Raw genomic sequence first — 21,541 nt, 5'->3', positions numbered from 1 at the left:
ATCTCAAAAAGGATACAGTGGAACCGGAAAAGGTTTAAAAAAAAGGACAGCAAAGATTCTCAAGGGTACAGAACTGCTCCGTATGCGGAGAGATGAAAAACATTAGGGGTGTTCAGCTTAGAAAAGAGATGGTTAAGGGGGGATACGATAGTGGTTTATAAAATCATGAATGGAGTGGAAAAAGTGAATAGGCAAGTGTTGTTTACCCTTTCCCACAATTCAAAACCCAGGCTCACCCCATGAAATGAATAGGCAGCAGGTTTAATACAAACAAGAAGAAATACCTTTTCACGCAACCCACAGCTAACCTGTGAAACTTATTGCCATGGAATGTTGTGATGGCCAAAAGTATAACTGGGTTCAAAAATGAACTAGATAAGTTCCTGGAGGACAGGCCCATCAATGGCTATTAGCCAAGATGGTCAGGGATGTAACCCCATGCACGTGGTGATCCTAAAGCTCTGACTGCCAGAAGCCTGGAGGAGAAGACAGGAGTAGATAACTCCAAAATTGCGCTGACCTGTACACCCCCCTGAAACTCTGGTACCGGCCACTGTCTGAGATGGGATACTGGGCTAGATGGACCATTGGTCTGACCCAGTATGGCCATTCTTAATGTTCTAAGGGGTCATGTGGAAATGTTAAAGTTTAATTTCTTGTAAGAACACAGGATTTGCCTTAGTGGCTCAGACCATTTTTCCATTTAATCTAACATCCCGTGTCCTTCATTGCCTAATACCTAATGTTTCAGTGGAAGGTAGAGATTCCCCAATATTGTACCTAATCAGTAGCGCTCACGCTGTGCAGGGGAACTGGGACAGAAACACTTCTGATCTTGTGGTGATCAGCCGATGCCTTAAATCAGAAGATTTGTTCCCATCAGTTTTAGGGTCCAGCACTGCAAATCCAGCCCCAGCAGTAGACGCTAGCCTCCTGCATCAGTGAATCTTGTGCTTTCATTTGTTTTTTTCTTTCCTTGGATGACATGAGAACGATGGTCTTGTGACTAAGATACTGGCTCAGACTCAGAAGATGTGAGTTCAATTCTTAGCTTGGCCATACACTTGCTGTGTGGCCTTGGGCAGGTTGCTGAATCTCTGTGCCTCAATCCACCATTGCAAAAAGGGATGATAATATTTCCCTGCCTTCTCAGGGTGTTCAAATACAATCGATCTCTCCTGAGCCCTTTACAAATTCTAGTGATGCAGGGCATATAGGTGACTAGATATAGAATGACTTATGTCAAAGTCTCTTGGGTGCCTTTAAAGTAGTTTTGTGAAACTAAATGGCTCTTAGGGCTAATACAACTGTTTTATATAACTACTGTTACTTACATTGTAGCAGCACCTAGGCGCCCAGTCAGGGATCAGGGTCTCATTGTGCTGGACAAAGTACATGAGTGTAATGAAAACACTGTCCCTGCCCCAGGGGTCTTACAGTCGAAGGAAGAATTGCTTCCAGATTTTCATCATGACAGAATGAGAAGTTAGGTGCACCTGTGTGTATGTAGCATGTGTTAATGATCAGTGACTATTTGCAATGTAGGTTTCAGAGTAACAGCCGTGTTAGTCTGTATTCGCAAAAGGAAAAGGAGTACTTGTGGCACCTTAGAGACTAACCAATTTATTTGAGCATAAGCTTTCGTGAGCTACAGCTCACTTCATCGGATGCATACATCCGATGAAGTGAGCTGTAGCTCACGAAAGCTTATGCTCAAATAAATTGGTTAGTCTCTAAGGTGCCACAAGTACTCCTTTTCTATTTGCAATGTAGACATTCAAAACACCTCCTTATTATCTTGCTGTGTCACGTTGAATTGTAATAGACGTAAGTAAATTGAGCTCTAATATAAAGCCTCTCTCAGACCTCTTAAACTGGGCCAGAGAAAATCTGTGCAAAAGTGCAGCTAAATCTGCAGGGATTTCTGTCTAAATTCATTGGGAAAGTAAGGGAATTTTGCCTTCCCCACACTGCTAACCTATTCACTTTCATGCTAAAAATAGGCTGTAATGTAGGACACTCTTAGGAAGAGCTAAGAAGAAACAGACTGGAAGGAAGAGTCTTATTTGTACAAATCATCAGGATTGTGCCAGGAAACCACTGTTTGTCTTCCCTAGCAAGTCTCTTCTGGGTGCCATTGTGTAGAAAATTCTCCTTCGTTCTAGCCCCAGGCCTTGGGTGGTAGCACTCTGTGCTACCATGAGGAAGACTGGTTCTGGAGGGGCCTTGAGGTTCCCATTTTGTGATCCCCAGAAGAAACAATGGGCCAGATTTTGCCCTTGAAATACACACTTGTAATTCCCTTTCAGATCCAAAGGATTTACACATGTATCCATTTAGACAATTATACTTCGGGGAAGAAATCTGGGATTCTTTCAGTGGTCCTGCAAAGGAACATGGTCAGCCCACCAAATGCAGTGTTGTCTGTGGGATGGAATAGGCTTTGACAGAGGGGATTTCCCATCAGCTGAGCCCAAAAACCCTGTCTGTAGCAGCACTAGTCTTATTTCTGAGATGTTATCATTATTGCCCATTAAATACTGGCCTGTGTTAAGTTTTATACCCTGGCACTGGGGGTTGCGTCTAATCTCTGTTGTTTTAATTCTTGCACTTTTTCTTAGCCTTAAAAGGACGACGGACATGATGTTTGGAGGAAAGCAAGTGGTGGTCTGTGGCTATGGAGAGGTAAAACTTTAATATTTCATCACACAGAATTTGCTTTGTGTGTTACATCGAGTGGTTGCTGCACATAAAATTAGGGCTTCTCTTCTCGTAGCTTGATCCTAGCGTGCTTTGTATCTCCGTGGCTTCTGTCTTCATCTGCAGTTATGTTAAAACTTGCTTTTAAAATAATGGGCCCAATTAGACAATAATGAAGGGTTTTTCCCCTGTTACAATTTCTCTGCATTTTTCTTTTCTTGTACCAATAGATTTTTAAAAGTACTTAGAAGTTTGATGCTGGGGAGGGGTGGGGGGGCAAGATGTGTGCTGTGGCATTGCACACTGAAATATGGTCAAGAAAGATCAATTAATCCATCTTAATGTTGACCTGCCAATGAGCTTTCACACCTGATCTGGAGGGATCATCTCTGTAGATGAAAGTAGGGAGTTCAGTCTCCATATTCCAACCCCCTCCCTCAGCTGGGGCTGCCAACATGTGGACTAGTTAGTAGCTGTTATAGTGGGGTGTGTTCTGATCTGGACTGAGAACCCCCAAATCATTTCACATGATTCAAACATCAGGTGGTTCGACTCTGATCTAAAAGTTGAGTGCACTTGGTGATCACATGTTCCAGTAAGCCTGTGGAATGATTGCACAATCAAACATATTCGGGGAATTCTTGGCCAGTCAGCCATGCCTTTGAATTCCATTATGAGGTTTCCTGTGTGTGTAAAGGGTAAAGTTAGTTAACACTGGGAAATTAAAACATTGATATTGAGCTATCCAAATAGATTAAAGGTTGTAAGAACCCCTTAGGTCTGGTCTGCACTTAAAACTTAGGTCGACAAAGCCACAGAGCTTGGAGTGTGAAAAATCCACATCCGGTGCACTGTAATAATGTTAACCTAACCCCTGGTGTAGACACAACTGGGTGTATGAAAGAATGCTTCCATCAACCCAGTTACCATCACTCGTGGAGGTGGAGTTCCCACAACAGTGGAGAAACCGTTTTTGTCACTGTAGTGTGCATCTATGCCATGTGGTTACAGCAGCATGGCGATGGCCACATAGCGATGCCACTGTAGCATCTGTTGTATAGACATGGCCTTAGACTTTCCCAGAGTGAGAAGTTTGGTGTTTTTTTTAATGCACCAGGCTTGCTGCTTTCTAGGGGTGGGAGGTATGAAGAAAAGGAACTGTGTGGTACTATAATGGAATTTTTCAAATATCTGGTTATGTTGTTACTAAAATTAGGGCCTGATCCAGATCCCTCGCGTTCCTGGAGTTAAACCGAATCCAGGATTTTAATGCAATGCTCTCTAGTACCGGCCACAAAGTTTGGGGCAGATCCAGCCTCATCTAAAGTTGGGTTGCATTTGGCTCTGGGGTTTTGCTTTGGGTCCTGTCTCTGGCAACACTGCGGCAAAGTTAGTTATGCTCCATATTTCAAGGGACTTTTTTTTCCCCCATGTGTTAAGTTCATCGTACATCAGCAGGGTGTGGCGTGGCTGAATACAGAGAAGGGGAGATTTTCACCTTTCTGTCGGGAGCAGACTGTGCTTGCCGTACTATACCGTGCACTGTGGTAATATTGGCATCTCATCCTCTGCCCTTGTGCTCGTCTCCCTCTGCAGGTTGGAAAGGGCTGCTGTGCTGCTTTGAAGGCCATGGGCTCCATAGTGTATGTGACAGAGATCGATCCCATCTGTGCCCTGCAAGCCTGGTAAGGGGCAGCGGGGAGTCTGGTTCCTTCCATAGGTTGTACTCAGTCAGAGTAAGACTGGGGCCAGGATCCCGTCAGTGTCAATCACTCTCTGGAGGAGTGCTGAAAATGACTTTGTCCCAGCTCCACAGGTTCAGGGTGATCTGTTGCTCACAGCTGCTATCAGTAATGGGTCACTTTCCTCAGGAACAGCCTGCTAATCTCTATCTACTGATAAACCAGCTCAACTATGAGAGATAGCAGAGGTTTTAAGAGGCAGTTGAAGGTTTAGTGACTGTGAGACTGCCAGATTGTTATGGATTGTAGTGATATTAGAATTTTAATTCTGAATATCATATTTTGCCCCAGTTTGTGTTCAGTGGGGGAGTCCACTGAAGGAACATGTCAGTTTCTCACATCATCCAGTTACAGATCATACATTCCAAATCCTGGTGCTGTAACTGGGGCTGAAAGCACAGACCTATCCTCTCATGTGCGGGTGTTGCAATGATCTCTGGCCTCATTTTCTCCAAATGAAATCTGGCTTATTGTGGAGATACCACTTATGCTTAAGAACTGCAGCTAAAAGGGGTTGGAAAGGTACAGTAGTCATTTTGCAAAGTACCATGAGATTTAGGGCCTTGTTAAACACACCAGCTTCTTCCTTCTAACATCTAACTTCCAAAGTGCAGTTATGGTCAGAAAAGTAACTGCTAGGCTTTGCTTACTCAGCAGAGCTGATCCATGCATCTTTGATCCTATCTGCTTGGTAACATGCACAAACCTGCAGGAGACAATCCAGCTGTAAAGGAGTGAGCTGGTGACCTTTCTGCCTTATGCATCAATTTATTGTTAATTTGATTGCTTCATACCAACAATATATCCAGCACGGTACAAGTCACAAAGATAGACAGCCCTTTACCCTGTAAAAGACAGCCATAGAGAGGATGGGAGACACAGAGAAACCCAGAGGAGGAAACAACTTGTGTTTGTGTTTTATTGTAATTATGATCATACACCTCATGGGCATCATAGAAGTAATATCGCAGGAGGGATTTTAATGAGGGGGATTGGGTGGTTACCATGTCTAACCCAATGGGAAAAAGTCTAAACCCAGATGTTTCAAGCCAGAAGTCCTGGAGTTACATTCATAAATCCATATTTAGGATCCTAAAGAAATATGGCCTTGTTTTCAGATATGCTGACACCTGCAATTGCCACTGAAGTCAGTAGGAGCTGTTTAGGCCACTAATTTTGGTGCCTAAGTATGGAGTTAGGCAGCCAGGTTTGAAAACATTGACCTAATTTCTGTATTGTTTGTAGAGATGGATTTTCAGATCCCAAGTGCAGTTTGCAGGGTTGACAGCTAGAAAGGCCATCTTGGAATATACTTGAAACTCTTTCATCTGGAATGATAGAGGACATGGAACCCCACAGTGTCACTTTCAAAGTGTCACTTTTCCCACAACCCCACTTAAGGTCCTCTAGCCAGCACTGTTCTTGGTGCTACTACAAATCCATCAGTGTGCTGCATCAGGCATTCCCAATCTCTGGCCCCAGAGGGTTAATGTAAGTAGCTGAGACTCAAATTGGGGTGTTTGAGTCTAGTACGTTTCAGCCAATCCTCAGATTCTATACATTTTTCTCTGTCCTCTCTCAGTATGGATGGATTCCGCCTTGTGAAACTCAATGAGGTTATCAGACAAGTTGACATTGTCATCACCTGTACAGGTACGTATATCACAGGGCAGTGGGAGTACCTGTAAGGTGAAGTGTACTAGATAGGCTGGTCAAACCCCTCCCCTTGGAGTTGGGCAGCGATAGAATAAAAATAACGGGTACTGATAGGATACTGGTAAAGTTGCTAACTCCCAGCAGCCGATGATAGCCTGCCAAGCAAGGAAGCACTTTCACATTAGTTGCTGGTCACAGACCCATACACTGTCATTGGCTGCTGGAGCTTTGGCTCTGCTCATGACAGTCCAGGAACACACTTAATCTGTCACCTTTAGCTTGCTTAGCTTGGGGAACAGCAGCCAATGGAGCTATGAAAAATGGCCAGAGCACAGCTACCTGCACCCAGTAAATACTGCAGAAGGCTGTTGAGTCTACTTCAGACTCTTCCCACAACCAAGAGCTGTGTATGTCCAGTATGGTGAACACCTTAGCTCACATGAGGTGATAAGCAGCTACGGTACATGAGACTTTGACCTGCTTGTTTCTAGACCTTCACAAAGTTGTTCTTCTCTAAGCACCTAAGAGTTCAGACACTCATTAGAACAACAAGAAGCTCGTGCATCTGCAAAACTGGGCTAGGCATTTTGTGAGAGCAGGCTCACTGCTATCCTCTTTTCTGAGAGGTTCCCGGTACTTCCTCATTGCAGAAATACAGTGAGGACGCTCAAACTATTTTAGTCCTTCTGGGCTGTGGCTTGGAACAGGAAGTACCACGGTTCAGCAGAACAGAATATAGTGTGTGCAGGCACTGGAGGGGGAGCTAATTCAAACCCCAGAGAGTTTAATTTGAATTTGGGGTGGAAGTTCCTTGGGGAGCAAGGTTTTTAGTCTATTTTATCTGAATAGATTCGTGCATACCTCTCATTTGCTGGCCAAAGAGCCAGGTTCCTACTTCACTGTGTGTGTCTGTCTCTGTCTCTGTGTGTATGTATGTAATAAATTTAGTTTTTACTCTAGTTTTTGGAAAATTCATGAAAAAATGAATGCCTTTTTCCAAAACTTCTCATCGAGTAAAACCCAGCTGGTTGGAGTGGGCTGTACTGGTGAACTTACTGTAGCTATGTCAGCGTTCGTATGTATTACCATATATTTCTGGGTTTAAAGGTAACAAGAACGTAGTGACAAGAGAACATCTAGACAGAATGAAGAACAGTTGTATTGTGTGTAACATGGGACATTCCAACACTGAAATTGATGTGGTAAGAACTGGACTGTTTTCTGGTGTATGTCCTGGGAGGGGGTTTCTTACATTCTTACATTCATTTCATTGATTCCCCTCATCCCTCCTCGCTCTCATACTCAATAGTGTTGAAAGCTTCTGAGATCAGTCAGTCAATAGTAGCGGTGCCTGACTAGTGCTCATTGTTCTGACTGGCTGGCATGAGAAGGCTGCATAATAAGCTAGACCTCCACCCCTACCAACTATTTTGTGCTGCCAAAAATGTCTTCGTAACTTCAGTGGTGTCCTCAAAGGATGCAAAAGAGCTGAGCTCACACTAGTTTAGCTTCAGAAATAAAACCTGGAAGAGTAGAATGGCCCTTTTTCCTCCTTCCCAGTAGCAAGCTAATTAGAGCAGCACTTTCACATTATTCAATCATTAAGGGTCTTGCTGAGACTTGTAAGTCGGTTTAAAATTGTATCAGAGTGGGATTCAGCACGCTGCTTGTAATCCAGGTGCAAATTATGCAAATTACTGTTCAGAACTTTAAATCTGCTCATCTGTGTTTGGAGTTAAGCAGGAAAATAGGACGGTCTCTTCCTTGCGGTGCCAGTCCAGAAGGTGTTTGTTGCTATAAGCAGTCCCATAGGAGAAAGACTTGTTTTGCCCATAGACACATGGTGACAGTCGCCTTTTCTCTGTACCCCGCTGCCAGCCACCATGTTGCTGGAAAGAAAGATGACACCCGCAACAAGATGGCCTAATGTTCATGATTGTAAATTGTAAACAATTGTAAATTGTTTTCATCCTGCTTTGTAGCTAGCTTTGCAATCAGAAGAATTCAAACTACAGCTGTTGTTAGATCTCCAGCCTACAATAAATTAATAAGTGACCCATATAACATATGAGACAGAGATCAGGCCTGGAGAACAGTGTCAGTGGATTATATGTGTTATTTCCCCGCTCCCTTGCTGCTCTGTAGCTGCTATTTTCTGATATTTTTGCCACGCTTGAACTGTTTAAATGCTGTATTTCAGGCGAGCTTACGTACACCTGAGCTGACCTGGGAAAGGGTGAGATCTCAGGTAGACCATGTCATCTGGCCAGACGGGAAGAGGATAGTGCTGCTGGCAGAGGTAAGTAGCACATGAAGGTCAGGCACTGTTACCCTAGTGGGCTGCCTAGGGTTGAATGAGCCATGGAGCTCAAGAACCTCTAGAGATTGCTGCATAGGCCCAAGCAGCTCACCAATGTCTCTTTGGGCAGAAGGATTTGTTAGCTCCTAAAGCCCTGCTGTGTCTGTCCCTCTGGCATATTGTATGGTCCGAACAGCTCCAGTGTTTCCCGCTCTGCCTGTGATCCACAGCAGCCCACCCACTGATATTTTGTCAGATTTCATTCTTCTGAAATTGTTTGACTGAGCTTTTAGCCATCACTGATGGCTCAGCCGCAGAGATTCAGTTGAGGACTGCTGGGACAATGAGCTATATATATGGTGGTTTCCTAGGGCTACAACCTACTGTTAAGAAAGTTGCCAAAGGCAGCAAGCTGCTGTCAAATATTTCCGGTGGTTTTCACAAAGGAACAGGTGGCTGCATTCCCATGCATGTCTTTCTCTCTCCCTAACTCTGTTCCCCCAAGGTTGTGATCTTGTCAGCTCTCACAAGCTAAACTGGGCCTGGCTAGTCAGTACTCGGATGGGAAATCTCCAGCAGCGCCATGGGGGTGTTGATGATTGACCAGGTGGCACTCCCCCAGGGACTGAGCCAGTGCCCAGCACGGGGCTGGGAAAGTGGTGCGCTCCTGACGGTGCGGGCTCTTAGCTAATTCCATGGCCCTTTTCACACAAGAACAGGGCTTGGCCTCGGTATTGAAAGTCCCGTTTGAGTTTTCTACCTCCTGTGTCTCTAGAACCCCCTGCAGGTTCCACTGGGAACAGGATTTCTCACTTCTGTTGAGTGTTGCTATGTGCTCTTCAGGACTGTTGCGCTCCACCCCAGCAGGGCTGCATTTCACTGATGGTTTGAAGCAGTTTCTATATTCTTCTTTTGGGATCCTCCAGGCTGAAAGGTACCATGTGAATTAAGGAGCTTATTTATTTTATTTCTCAGGGCCGCCTGTTGAACCTGAGCTGTTCCACTGTTCCCACCTTTGTATTGTCCATCACCGCAACCACTCAGGTGAGCAGAATTTGGGTGAGCAAGAGGTGTATCTTGCTCCATGGTACATGCGAGTTACTCAGCCAGATGTGTTGTTTTATTCCCAGGCTCTGGCTTTGATAGAGCTCTACAATGCCCCTGAAGGGCGCTACAAACAGGACGTCTACTTGCTGCCTAAGAAAATGGGTAAGGTTATACCCATCACCTGGTCTTTGCTTTAACTGAGGTGGAACAGGGTGGGGGCTCTCAGTGGCTTTTGGAGACTTGGCTTCGTCCTCTCACATTCTGGTGGGTTTTGTGTTGTAGCTTTTCCCCCTAACTTGGGATAAGGATTGTCTGGTGGTGAGAGCAGGAACGGGGAGGCCAGCGGGGTTCTGTTCTTGGCTCTGCTGCTGTGATTTTGGCAAGTTGCTCTGTCTTCTATAAAACGGTATCTCGCTTCTCTACCTCACAGGGGTATCAGTTAGAAAACAGGGTGAGGATGTGGGTTGACTATAATAGTGAGTCAGACCTAATTAATTCACATTCATTGTAGTGAAGAAGCTACTCAGTTTCAGGGTGGGATTCAGTCTCCCTAAGAGACTCTTCCATTTTCCAAATCCAGCCATGTCTTCATTCGTTATGGCAGCGATCCTACAGCTTACACAAGTAGCCAAACATCTGGAAATCCCAGAGCAGTTCCCCATCGTTACGTGACACCAGAACTTTTCTTGTTTTGATATGAATATTTGCTGTCATCTGAAAGGTGTATAAACGCTGCTTGAAGGTGGTGCAAGAATAAGATAAGTCTCAGCAGGAAAACCTGTGTGTGGATTACTAGGAGGCTCGAGAGGTAACGAGGGCGAACGTACTTTTCATTTTATAGCCCCTGCTACCTGAGATTCCAAGGGCGATACAAGTGTGAATTAGGCTGCCTCACCCCTGCGAGGTAGGGAAGCATTATCTCTGTTTTACAGATGGGGAAACTGAGGCAGAGAGGCAAATGATTTGCTCAAAGACACTCAGTGATTCAATGGCAGACTCCAGGAGTCTAACTTCCCATTGCCCTGCTGTAGCCAGTGGAGACACTGTGTGATCTGTAAGGGTTTGCAGCCGCTTTTTTTTACTCTTTTCCTTCAGCTGAACTAGGCGGGTGTAGTTCTTTTCTGAGTTTAGCAGAATCACATATTTTTCTCAGGGATAATAAGTTGTATTCAACTTGAAGGTCGTTTGTGTTGATGTCAAGATCTATGGAAATGACACAGCCCTTCTCCCTGTAAAGGTGAACAGCAGTGCTTTGGTTTAAAAAAAAACCAAAACTTTCTTCTTTCACTTCCCTGCCCAAGCCACCAGCATCAGGTTCCAGCGTGTCTCCTGCAATGCTTGATACACCCACTAAAGTTGACTCAGGCAGATAAATGAAGAAAGAAATACTTTAAAACTCCTCTCTTACTTCATGTTTGCATGTGGTATGTTAACACCCATGAGGCCAGACACTGCACTTCTTACAGGGCCAAAACTCCGCTGGAGGTCCGGATGGGCCACATGGGGTATGTCCACACAGCAATGTAAGCCTAGGGTTAGTGGGACTCGGGTCAGCTGACCTATGTCAGGGAACCCTGGGCTTGAGCGTCTACACTGCATTTTAAGCCTAGGTAAAGGATTTTCTGACCCATGCTCAAACCTAGGGCTCTGGTGTCCACACAGCAGTGCACAGACCTGAGTCAAAGTAACCTTGTCCCCGAGTGCATAGCACCCTAACCCCATGTTGACACTCTAACCCTACAAATGTGTTGCATTGTGGGAAAACTCTACTGCCCACCCTGTTTCCTAACTGATGGTGCTATCGATGGGACCCTGGTGCCCACACGAGTACATAAACTGCATGATTAGCTCCTTCGGTGGCTGTCTCGTTAGAATGACTGCACTGGGAGAAGGCTTTACAGTGAACTGACATCTGATCTGAGAATTGGGCTCACCCCTCTAGGCTGAGTCACACTGGCAGGAAAATACCCATGTGCAGCTGAGGATAATCAGGACATGAGTCTCCAGGGCCATCAAACTATTAAAATGAAACGCTGCAATTCTCAATTTTTAAAATGGGCTGGTCAATGGAAGTGTGTTTAGTTGGTTGGTTTTTTTATTTATTTTTGTCTGTTTTGAAGTTTGACGTAAAATGTAGGTTTCAGAACAAAAACACACATACCCCAGCCTGGCTGCGGAGCGGTGAAGTGCGTCCCCAAGGCTTGGGGTGCAGCGTGCTTCTGCACCCCCTGGGGATGCCTTATCCCTGCCCCCACCGCACCCTGGGAGGCCAGGATAAGAGATCCTCGGGAGACTGAGCGGAAGTTTTGGGGCTGGCTCCCACTCACTGCCCTCACAGTGCACATTGCCCAAGTGCCTCTTCACACTTTGCCCCCAGGAGGGCAGGGGGGCCCAGGAGCGAGGGACAGAGAGCAGAGCAGGACCAAGCAGCTGCCTGCATGGAGGGGGAGCAGCTGAGGTGTTGGGGGTCCTTCTTCCCTGGCTGTGCTGAGCCATGAGCTCTGCCACTCCCGTTCCCTGCAGGGCAGATGCTTAGTCCCCACTCTGCTCTCTGGCTCTTACTCCTGGGCACCCCTGCCCTCCGGGGGGCTGAATGTGCAGGGCGCCCAGGCAGTATGCCCCAAAATCTGGCTGTGCTCTTGTGACCAGGAAGCAGCTCTCTTTGCAAAAAGCTTCTTCTGATCAGTCTCCATTGAAAAGCCTGCAGGCTGTCTGGTAGTGTGCTTGCAGACCAGTTTTCAGCTGACCTGAGCTGCTGCCGTTTGCAAAGGGAGATGTGGTGTCCATTTGAAAGAGAGGGCAATAGACTGCACCACAGATCCTTGGCATAGAGAGGACTAAGGAAGTTGCCCCAGGGAACTCTGGGATACATTCAGAAGACTTCTGGGATCAGAGTCAAGCTAAAGCAATAGGACTCAGACCCTAGGTTCCAGCTTAACACGGGCTCACACCCTCCAGCCCTGGAGAGTCCTGGGAGCCTAGGTTCAAGCCCTAGGTTAACATAATTGGTGTGTGGATATAAGGGGGGCTAGGCTCAAGCCCGGGCTTCCATTGCAATGTAGACAGACCCATAGGCTGTTTGGGGCTTTATACATTAGAGCTCCTTCAGCAAGGGAGAGAACCAAGGGATTTGCCATGTTCAAGCTAATTTCCCAGGGCTTGAATCTGTTTCAGATGAGTATGTGGCAAGTCTTCATCTTCCAACGTTCGATGCACATCTGACAGAACTAACAGATGAACAAGCAAAATACCTGGGACTAAATAAAAACGGGCCTTTCAAACCAAACTACTACAGGTGCTGGTTTTAAACATTCTTTCTTTCTTTCTTTCTTTCTTTCTTTCTTTCTTTCTTTCTTTCTTTCTTTCTTTCTCGCTAATGTAATATATGAGTGTGCACACATGTATGGGTATCAGCTCAACCCTATATATATGAGCAAGAAGAATCACCGTAATTAAGCATCTAATTCCACAGGTACCATGGAATCCTGGTAATTGCCCATTGCCCCAGTACATCAAGACATGATATAAAATGGTGGAGGTACAGAATGAAGGAAATCAGACAATGCACGATCAGCTCTGACACACAGAACACTTTGTGTGAAATGAGGCAGCGTATTGTATCTGGCAGAAGCTGTCATCCTAAAGTGACAAATCTCAAAGTAACACCATCCAGCCAGCTCAAATGACAAATTATTTTTAAAATCTGACAAGCACAAAATGGTACAAAGCAGTGTTTCTGCTAGTGTCCCTGGGGGAGCATTTCTAGTGGCAAGACTCTTGGCTGAAGTACAGACTTCAGCACTGGAACCTCATCTATTGTACTGTGGGCTAGATTGCCATATTTACATGCATAACTCCCAGTTGCGCCTTTGAAAACGTACCTCAGAATGTTTTAACTCTGCTGTTTCTGTCGGCCTTGGACTGTAATCACTTGGGACAAGGACTGTCTTTCTCAGAGCCTGTACAGGTCTGGATAGGTTGACAGTGCTCAGTAAAAAATAAAGGCTGCATTATGACACCTGAGATCATCTCTCTTCCAGGTCAAACTGTTGGGAAATCATCTCATTCATTTAAGTTCCTGTGCTCCTGTTTACAGATGGGATAAGAATGGGTTTGCACCATCACAGATCAGTGTGAGCTTGCAGAATGGGGTTGTGCCAGAATACGCTCCTTTGGAACCCCAATGTTTAACAATAATGTACAATACACAACACTTGAGTGTTGATAGGAGCTTTGGACCCCTCAGCCCCAAAACACAGAAAGAATTATCTTCAGAGTTAGAGGTGGGAAAGGCCTGCAAAACGCCAGTTAGTCTTCCTTCCCATTCTGCAATGTGTTCCTGTCCAATGTTAAGTGTCACAAGCTATGGGGCTTCCACCATTTCTAGATCTTATCAACCATTTTCTGCTGTTCAGTCTAAATTTCCCTTTGCTCAGTTTCACATATGATTGATGTGTTTAGCACCAACAATGTGCTGGGTATTGTACAGGACATAGACAATCTTTGCCTCAAAGTGCTTATGGTAGACTTGCATATAGATAAGTTAGGGGACGTGGGAGTCACACACAAAAGACAAAGGATGAAATTTTCAAAAACTTCTATTCTGCATATTCTGCAGTGACGTAAGCACTTAGATCCATAAAGTTTATAACCAGAAGGGACCATTAGATCATCTAGTAGGACCTCCTACATGACCCAGGCCATTAAATATCACTCCATTATGCCTGTATCGAGTCCAGTAACATGTGTTTGACTAAAGCATATCTTCCAGAAAGGTAGCCAGGCTTGATCTGAAGACATTGAAAGAGAGAGAATCCACCACTTCCCTTGGTACTTTGTTCCAGTGGTTAATAATTCTCACTGTTAAAACTTTGTGCCTTATTTTGTGAATTTGTCTGGCTTTAGCTTCCAGTCATTGGTTTTTGTTGCCTTTCTCTGCTAAATTACAGAGCTCTTTAGTACCTGGTATTTTCTCCCCATAAATGTACTCATACACTGCAATCAAGTCACCTCCGAGTCTTCTGTTTGATAAACTAACAGACTGAGCTCTTTCAGTCTCTCACTGTAAGGCATTTTCTCCAGCTCTGAAATAATCTTTGTTCTTTTCGGCATTCTTTCCCATTTTTAAACCATCCACTCTTAAAGCTTTTCAGTCAGGTCATTAAAAGTCAGTGGGACTTAGGTGCTTTTGAAAATTATACCAAGGGTCTAGGATGTTGGGACAAAGTTGAAGGGCCATGTGGGTGGCACAAGATGTCTAAATTTGATGGGGTGTTTAAGGGAGGAAGATGTTATATCCTCCTAAACAGTCTTCTTCCTCCTTTGGATTTATACCCACTAAATCATTACACTCTGTCTGATCCTGGCAGTAATCAATGTACAGTGTACAGTTTTATACACCACCACTAACTGAGAACACTATTTCTCTTCTTTTTTCAGGTATTAAGTTTCTGCAGCTGTAACCTTAAGAAGTAAGGAACAAGAATCCAAGCCTTTTCTCAACTATTGTACAGGATGACATAGTACAAGCTTCTTAAATCAGAGCTGGACTTGCTCACATAGTAGACAGTGTGTTAGGTTATTTATTTATTAAACTAGAGCACTGTACGTGCGGCCTCTGCCGATGGTGTTTTTTACTGCCAGGGGACTGTGAGACAGTTGGTTTTTGTTTTTGGGGGAGCGGGAAGCAAGGGGAGGAAAGAAGAATCTGGCTGAATTATTTTGTTGCAAAGTATCCGTTAGCTTCAAGTAATCCATTATCGCTGTATGTCTATTCTAATATACAGGGGATGGAGGACAATGCATGAGGCAAGATTTGAGATCAGACTTCAAGCTTGCACGTTACTTTAGTACCTTAATGTCTAGGAACTTAATTTCAAGGTTGCACATTTCCTTTGTACCTTAACATTTCTTACATGGAAGCAGAATCTGAGGCAGTCCCCAGAACTGTCTGTCAGTTTGCAGGGTAGAACACTCTGTTATTTTGTTTCCATGCCATTTTAAAATGAAACTAGCACAAGCCTGTTTGCTCTAGACATTGCTGACGAGACTGGTGCTATCTTAGCAGTGAAACACTAAATCTTACCAGCAGCCACTGGGGGAAACTCTCTAATTCTGATTATTGTGCAAGGACAGGCTTTGGCAACAAGCCAAAATGAACTTTGCCTTTGCACTGTGGGAAGCTGTAACCAAGAGTCCAGTTTATAGCATCAGCTGGGGACACCCCACAGCCTGAGTTAGGAGCCCATGAGGCAGAGATGCACCTGCTCTAACGCAGTCAGTGATGAACGCTGCACGGTTCACACCAGTGGACTAAGACCCAATTACACACCATTCTTCAGCAACTTTGCAGTCTTTTTCTGCAGTTTTTGATGAGTGCCAACGTTTTTCAATTCAACCAAAGCTATATTTCTCATGGAGCAGTTGTGTGGAATTTTGTGCTCATGCTCGTGGAACAGCCTTGTGACTTTGCCGACAAATGCTGCTTACATTTCAAGGTAGCTCTTCGAGATGACACTCAGAAGCTTGTTGTTCGCACTGCTGCAGAATGAAGCAGTAAAACTGATCAGTTCTGAGGACCGTTCTTGACACAGTCGTTCTCCAACTGGTATTTCAGTCCTTTCTGGAAGTGACTTCTGTGTATAAAAGCACCTGTTTCTGGGAAATGTTTCCCAGACTCCCAGTGCCGGAGCTGTTCAAGTCTTATTTTCAAATATAAATCCAAATAAGGGTCCCTAGAATTCATTCACTGAACAAATGAATAAGCGCCAGTAATTATCCCATAGAGTATGCTCTCTCCTGAGATCTAGATGTTATAAGTAGAGTTCAGAATCACTGTCACATTAGTATCTTGTCAAGTCTTGCTGTATTAGTCAGAAATGATGGAAGATAAACATGCTTGTTACTTGTTTTAGCCCAGGATGTCCTGTCTGGATCCTGCATACAACACAGACATGCGTGTCAAGGTAATTTTTAAGGTTGCCATATCTCCCCAGAGTCACTGAAGACATGTTTCTTTTTTAAAATTACTTCAAGTGGTATTTACCAGACTTCCACGTGAAGCATTGACCTATCAGCCTAGGCTTTTATATACCATGCTCACCACCCTGGCACCTGATCAAGTGAAGATCCTTGTTTTTTGCCCTCTCTGAATCCTTGGCCATTATGAATGGGAGAGGTGTCTTTGTGGCATTGTGTTCTCACACACAAAAGACAGAAATTGTGGTCTACAGGCAAGTCACAGAATCATCAAAATTAGAGATGAAGACTGCCTCCTGGGTCAGTTTGTCCAATGTCACAGTTGTTTCTTAAAGCAAATTTTCTAGTATGCTGTTTAATCCAATTTTCAATCTCCAAAGGGATGGAGCCCTAGGTAGAAAGTTGTAGGTAAGCTGTTGGAGGTTTTATGAGGCTGTGTCTGAGGGAGGCATCATAGAATGATCCCCAGTCATGTATCAATTGATCTTCAACTCTTGGTTGATTTTATTCAGGTCCTGAGATTTTCAGAAGAGACCACTGAATTATTGTTAAGATGCCAGTCGGGTGTATTACTTTTATTACTTATATTGTTTGAGTTATTTTATTCTGCAGTGACCCAGCTTTATCCTGGAGTCACTTTCGTTGTTTGTAGACGTGTGGGGTGAAATCCAGGCCCATGGAACTCAATGGCAAAGCTCCCTTTTGACTTCAGAAGGGCCAGGATTTCACTTGTAGATTGCACTGTCTGAATGGGGCCTTTTTCTGGGCAAAAGCCCCAGGAATGTGTCCACCCATGGAGCTCTTCAAGATCTTGGCATACATGGGCTGCACAAATGGCCAAGGATAAAGGGGAAAGAGTTTCTTAAAGAGAGGCTTTTCTCTTCTGTGTACTAAACCAGTCACAGAACCATTTCCCAGCAGCCGGGAGTTGGGGGATGGGCAACACGGGTCTTTGATTTAATTGGGAACATTATCTTCTCCTCCTCCCTTGGATCTATTGTGGTATCAGTGTCCATGTATGACGATGCATCCAACACATCAATCTGTTCTTTATCTCACGTGGTTACGCCTGGCATGTGAAACTGCTTGTTAGACAAATGCTTGGCGTCAGCCCAGGCTGTACTGTCTCTGTGAGCCTGCATCTCGCCTCTGTGACCTGAGTTCAGTCATATAGGGAGCAGTACAGTATTCATGCAGTTGCTGTACACTTACTGGGAGTTCCCAGGCTAGCACCATGATGCTGGTTTGAAATCTGATAGCGAAGTGCAGCCTTAGCTAAGGGTATCTTAGGACACCATCCTTTTGGGGAGGTTTTTCCCATGCACACTCCTGTCAATGAGCTGGAACAGAGTGGGTGCAAATGTTCCAAACTGACGAACACAAGGAAGTTCCTTCTCTCTTTATTTGCTAGAGACAGTTGAGTCAAGACTTGTGCACTTTTTACAGAGTTAGCTGTGCAGAAGTGAGGTGGCGTGGCTGGGAATGCACTGTGCAGACAGAGACAGTCATTGCTTAACATGAACTGGGCTCCTCACTTGCCTGTCTGGGGGAGGGACTGGGAGACCAGAGCACCCCAAAGTGTGGCCCATGACCACTCTTTCCCTTTAGGTGGAGGTGCAGCCTCAGAGACTGCAGGCCCCTGCATGGATTTCTGCTCAGATCAAGCTGGAGCATTGCAAGCTGGGAGGTGTAGTCCCTGTGCTTTACAGAAATGGAGCATTGTAATCAGTTCCAAGTGGCCAGTGCTGTTGGGCATCATTCGGGCACCCCCTAGTTTAATGTGTGGAAACAGTTCGTAGTTTTCCCTGGGAAAACCAGACCAGCACAGTGGTGCTACCAGCCTTCTCGTCTCTTTTATTTTATGGGGAAGGTGACAACATTAGCCTGTCTCTGTGTTCTGGAGCGAAGCCACCTAGGAAATGCCGCTATGGGTCACATGTTCATCCAGGCACCCTTTGGAAAAATGGGGTCAGAAATCAGGCTGAATCTGGCCCCAGGACAATAACCGTTCCGTCAGGTGACCCGACGGTGCAGCGCAGAAGGGTCGCTTACCTATTCCAAGTCTGTCACTAGTGTAGCGTGTAGTGGTGCTGTCCTCATCAGTGAATTTGTTTGTGCTGATTTTAAGCTCATTTTATCTTCAGTGTAGCTATAAGAAGAAGAAAAAATCATTCTGAATGGCTTTTTTCAAAAACCCTCTGATCTTTTACAGATTTTCTCCATGTTGCTATGCCTTTTCGTAAGCTTTTTTGCTTGCTTGGCTTTTCCTAATCAATCTGGAATCATACTCCGTGATCATCTCTAAATTTAGTGTAACAGATCTTTTTAAATGTAACAATTTTTTTTAAATATTAGAAAAAGGAGATAGGCGACACCAGCAAAATCTTACAAGGAAAATAATTTTGTTCTGAACTTTAGAAGCCAGGAAAAGAAACCCAATCATTTGTCATAATTCTGCAGTAAGGAAGTAAAAACTAAGACTATAACATTTTCAAAAGGATGTTTTAAATATTAATGTCTGAGTGATTGTATTAGATCAGCAATAAAGACTCTGTAATCTCAAAACACAAATAAAACGTTGCAAAATTCAGTTGGCCTCTGCAGTGTGTTCATGTGGCAGGCCCTGGAAGTGGTTGGAAACAGGATGGTATGTTGCAAGGAAGGTTATGAACCTCTCGGCTTTTGTGACAGCCAGGTACCAAAATGGGCCTGTCGCTGTCTCTGAAGGTTCCATTTGCTCTTTGTCACGCAACAAGCTGCCAGCCAGGACCCCACCAATAGTTGTAATGACTGTGTTGGCCACTAACGTTCTCTTCTAGCCTCAGAGGAGCAGCCGTGTGAGTCTGAATCCGCAAAAAGAACAGGAGGACTTGTGGCACCTTAGAGACTAACCCATTCATCTGATCTGTTTCTTAAGCTATTGTCCCGGTCCACGTATTCCTCAGTGTATACGGTCCGTTCACTCTTGCCTCTGCCAAGGGTTGAAGCCATCCGCTAGCCACATATTGTAGTGCCAGGACTGGTGGATTTATAAAAACTTCCGCTGCTGGAAATGGCAGATTCCTCTCCCTGCTTAGCAGGATCAGGTTTCCAGTCACATTCTTCCTCCCAGGTTTTCATTTCTTCACACACTTCTCCTCCTTCCAGCCCGATTCCTCTGCTCCAGGTGTTACACAGCCAACTCCATCCTCTACCCAGTGCATGGACTTGCCCTCCAGACTGATTCTGACAGAGGATCTGCCTTGACTTGGAGCAGCCCCATCTATATCCCTCCTTCCTTTCCTCCCTGGGTGCACTGATCCCATAATGCCATCTCTTCAGTGTAGACAGCACCATCGGTGTGAAGGGGGCTTTGCAAATGAAAACAACGGCTACCTGCTCCAAGGAGCTTGCTATCTAAATTAGATACCTTCATCTTCTCATAATCACAAACAATGTGGGGTAGCAGCAGCCAGTCTGGAGATATCCATAGAGTAAGGCCACATTGGTGCCTTGGTGGTTCATTGTTTTAAAGAATGTATTGGGGGCTATTGTCCCAGGACTGGGGGAGCAGTGAGTGCTGTGGGTCACCTGCACTAGGAGAGCTGCAGAAGAGTAAAATTGACCATTTTTGTAGTAGTCATCTTGCTTTTTCTGGAGAATATTGTCATTTAATAGGAAAACGACACAATTCAAATCAGGGAAATCTTAGTGTCCTTGTAACTCAAAATCAGATGGGCAGATTTTCTTCAAGATTTGTAGAAATATTCTCCTTTGCCATCAGGGTGGATCTGACAATTCTCAGGCCAAACCAATTCTCCAAGCCAAAGTTACAGTCGTTTTATACTGAATTAAGGTTGATTGCAACCTTAATTCTGGACATGCTTCCACCCCTCCGTACAATATAGCAGCCTGCAACTGTCTCTGCAGAGATGGCCTGTGAGAGAGGGTTCTGGCTACTAAACTTCCCATCCCCTCTGTGTTTTGTGGAGTGATTGCAATTATTCTGTGGAGAAGCTGTCTGAGTGCAGCTGGAAACTGTTTTGGTTGTAGGTTTCTTGGGTTGTCTCCTGTTCCTGATCTGTCCTTGGTGAAAACAAGCTAAATTGTGTCTGAAAAAAAACCATTATCTTGTTTTGCTCCCATTCTCTCACCTCCCTTCCCAGCCCTTTTGCAAAACAATCCGTGTTTACACAAGACCCAGAAAGACACCAGGAAAATACAGATTTAAAAGGATGACATTTCTTCCAAGATGAACAGAATAAACCAATGGCCATTTTAAAACACAAAATCAGATCACTCCTGGCTGAAAGCTGCGGAGTGGAACAGAGTGTGATGAGGCCACTGGATAATTGATTTGGGGATGCTCCTTTATTGAGCATCAAGAAACCTTGTAACCTAGCAGTAATGTAGTTACACTGCTCTGAATCTGCAGTTCTGGCTGGTGAGAAGTATATGGAAGAAGGAGGCCAGGCCCTTGTGGAAGCCTTTCAGAAGTAACATGGAGACCGCAGGGGGAGAGAGCCCATAACTTCTTGAGAACTTGCATGGTGGCACTTCCCATCAAGACTGTCCCTCCATGATGCATTGGGCAGGTCTGGTTCTTTGTCTTTTCTGAGCACGTTTCATCTAAACAGCAGGAGCTAAGCTGACCAGTCCTCCTCCAAGTGTAGCAGGGATGGCAGATGCATGGATGGCAGAAAGTGACACGGTGGGGGTGGGGGTGAAAGTGATACCCAGCTGCTGCTGAAGTCTGAGTAGGTCAGCATCTCTAGAGAACTCTCCAAAGACAGTGGACTTAGCAGGTCATTTTAAATTCCCATCTGCTCCTAGAGGTCCCCAGTCCTCCAGGATTCACACAACCTGCTGTTAGAGATCATATCAAGGGACAGCATCGCCCAAGGAGTAGAATTAATTCACTGGCAGAAGGCAAAGCTTTGCAGGCTCCATGTAGACATGCTGGTGTTAAATGACTCCAGCTTCTCTGCTGTGACTGCTCAAGCTGGAGCAATGGGCATCCCTTATGCTTTCTCTTCCCTTAACTCCCAGCGTCCATCACCTGGCTAAATAACAGAAATGAGCTGAATAATTAACAAGACTGTGCAAAAGACTGGGATCCACTCATGCAGTGGCCATGATG

General features: G+C 44.9%; 1 protein-coding gene across 6 annotated transcripts in view; it reads left to right on the top strand.

Moving 5' to 3' along the window:
* Positions 1–19,012, top strand: part of AHCYL2 (adenosylhomocysteinase like 2) — a 215,161-nt gene extending 196,149 nt beyond the window's left edge. For all 6 annotated transcript variants that reach the window (XM_048836778.2, XM_048836779.2, XM_048836780.2 and 3 more), the window contains 9 exons: positions 2,622–2,685; positions 4,297–4,385; positions 6,025–6,095; positions 7,206–7,300; positions 8,299–8,397; positions 9,373–9,441; positions 9,528–9,606; positions 12,619–12,739; positions 14,884–19,012. In XM_048836778.2, coding sequence (XP_048692735.2) covers positions 2,622–2,685; positions 4,297–4,385; positions 6,025–6,095; positions 7,206–7,300; positions 8,299–8,397; positions 9,373–9,441; positions 9,528–9,606; positions 12,619–12,739; positions 14,884–14,890 — 694 coding nt within the window. In that variant the 3' untranslated portion in view covers positions 14,891–19,012. The remainder of the gene's footprint in view (positions 1–2,621; positions 2,686–4,296; positions 4,386–6,024; positions 6,096–7,205; positions 7,301–8,298; positions 8,398–9,372; positions 9,442–9,527; positions 9,607–12,618; positions 12,740–14,883) is intronic.
* The last annotated feature ends 2,529 nt before the right edge of the window (positions 19,013–21,541 follow it).

The sequence above is a fragment of the Caretta caretta genome, chromosome 1, assembly GCF_965140235.1.
Source record: "Caretta caretta isolate rCarCar2 chromosome 1, rCarCar1.hap1, whole genome shotgun sequence".
Classification (NCBI taxonomy): domain Eukaryota; kingdom Metazoa; phylum Chordata; order Testudines; family Cheloniidae; genus Caretta; species Caretta caretta.
This window is presented reverse-complemented; position numbering and strand designations above follow the sequence as displayed.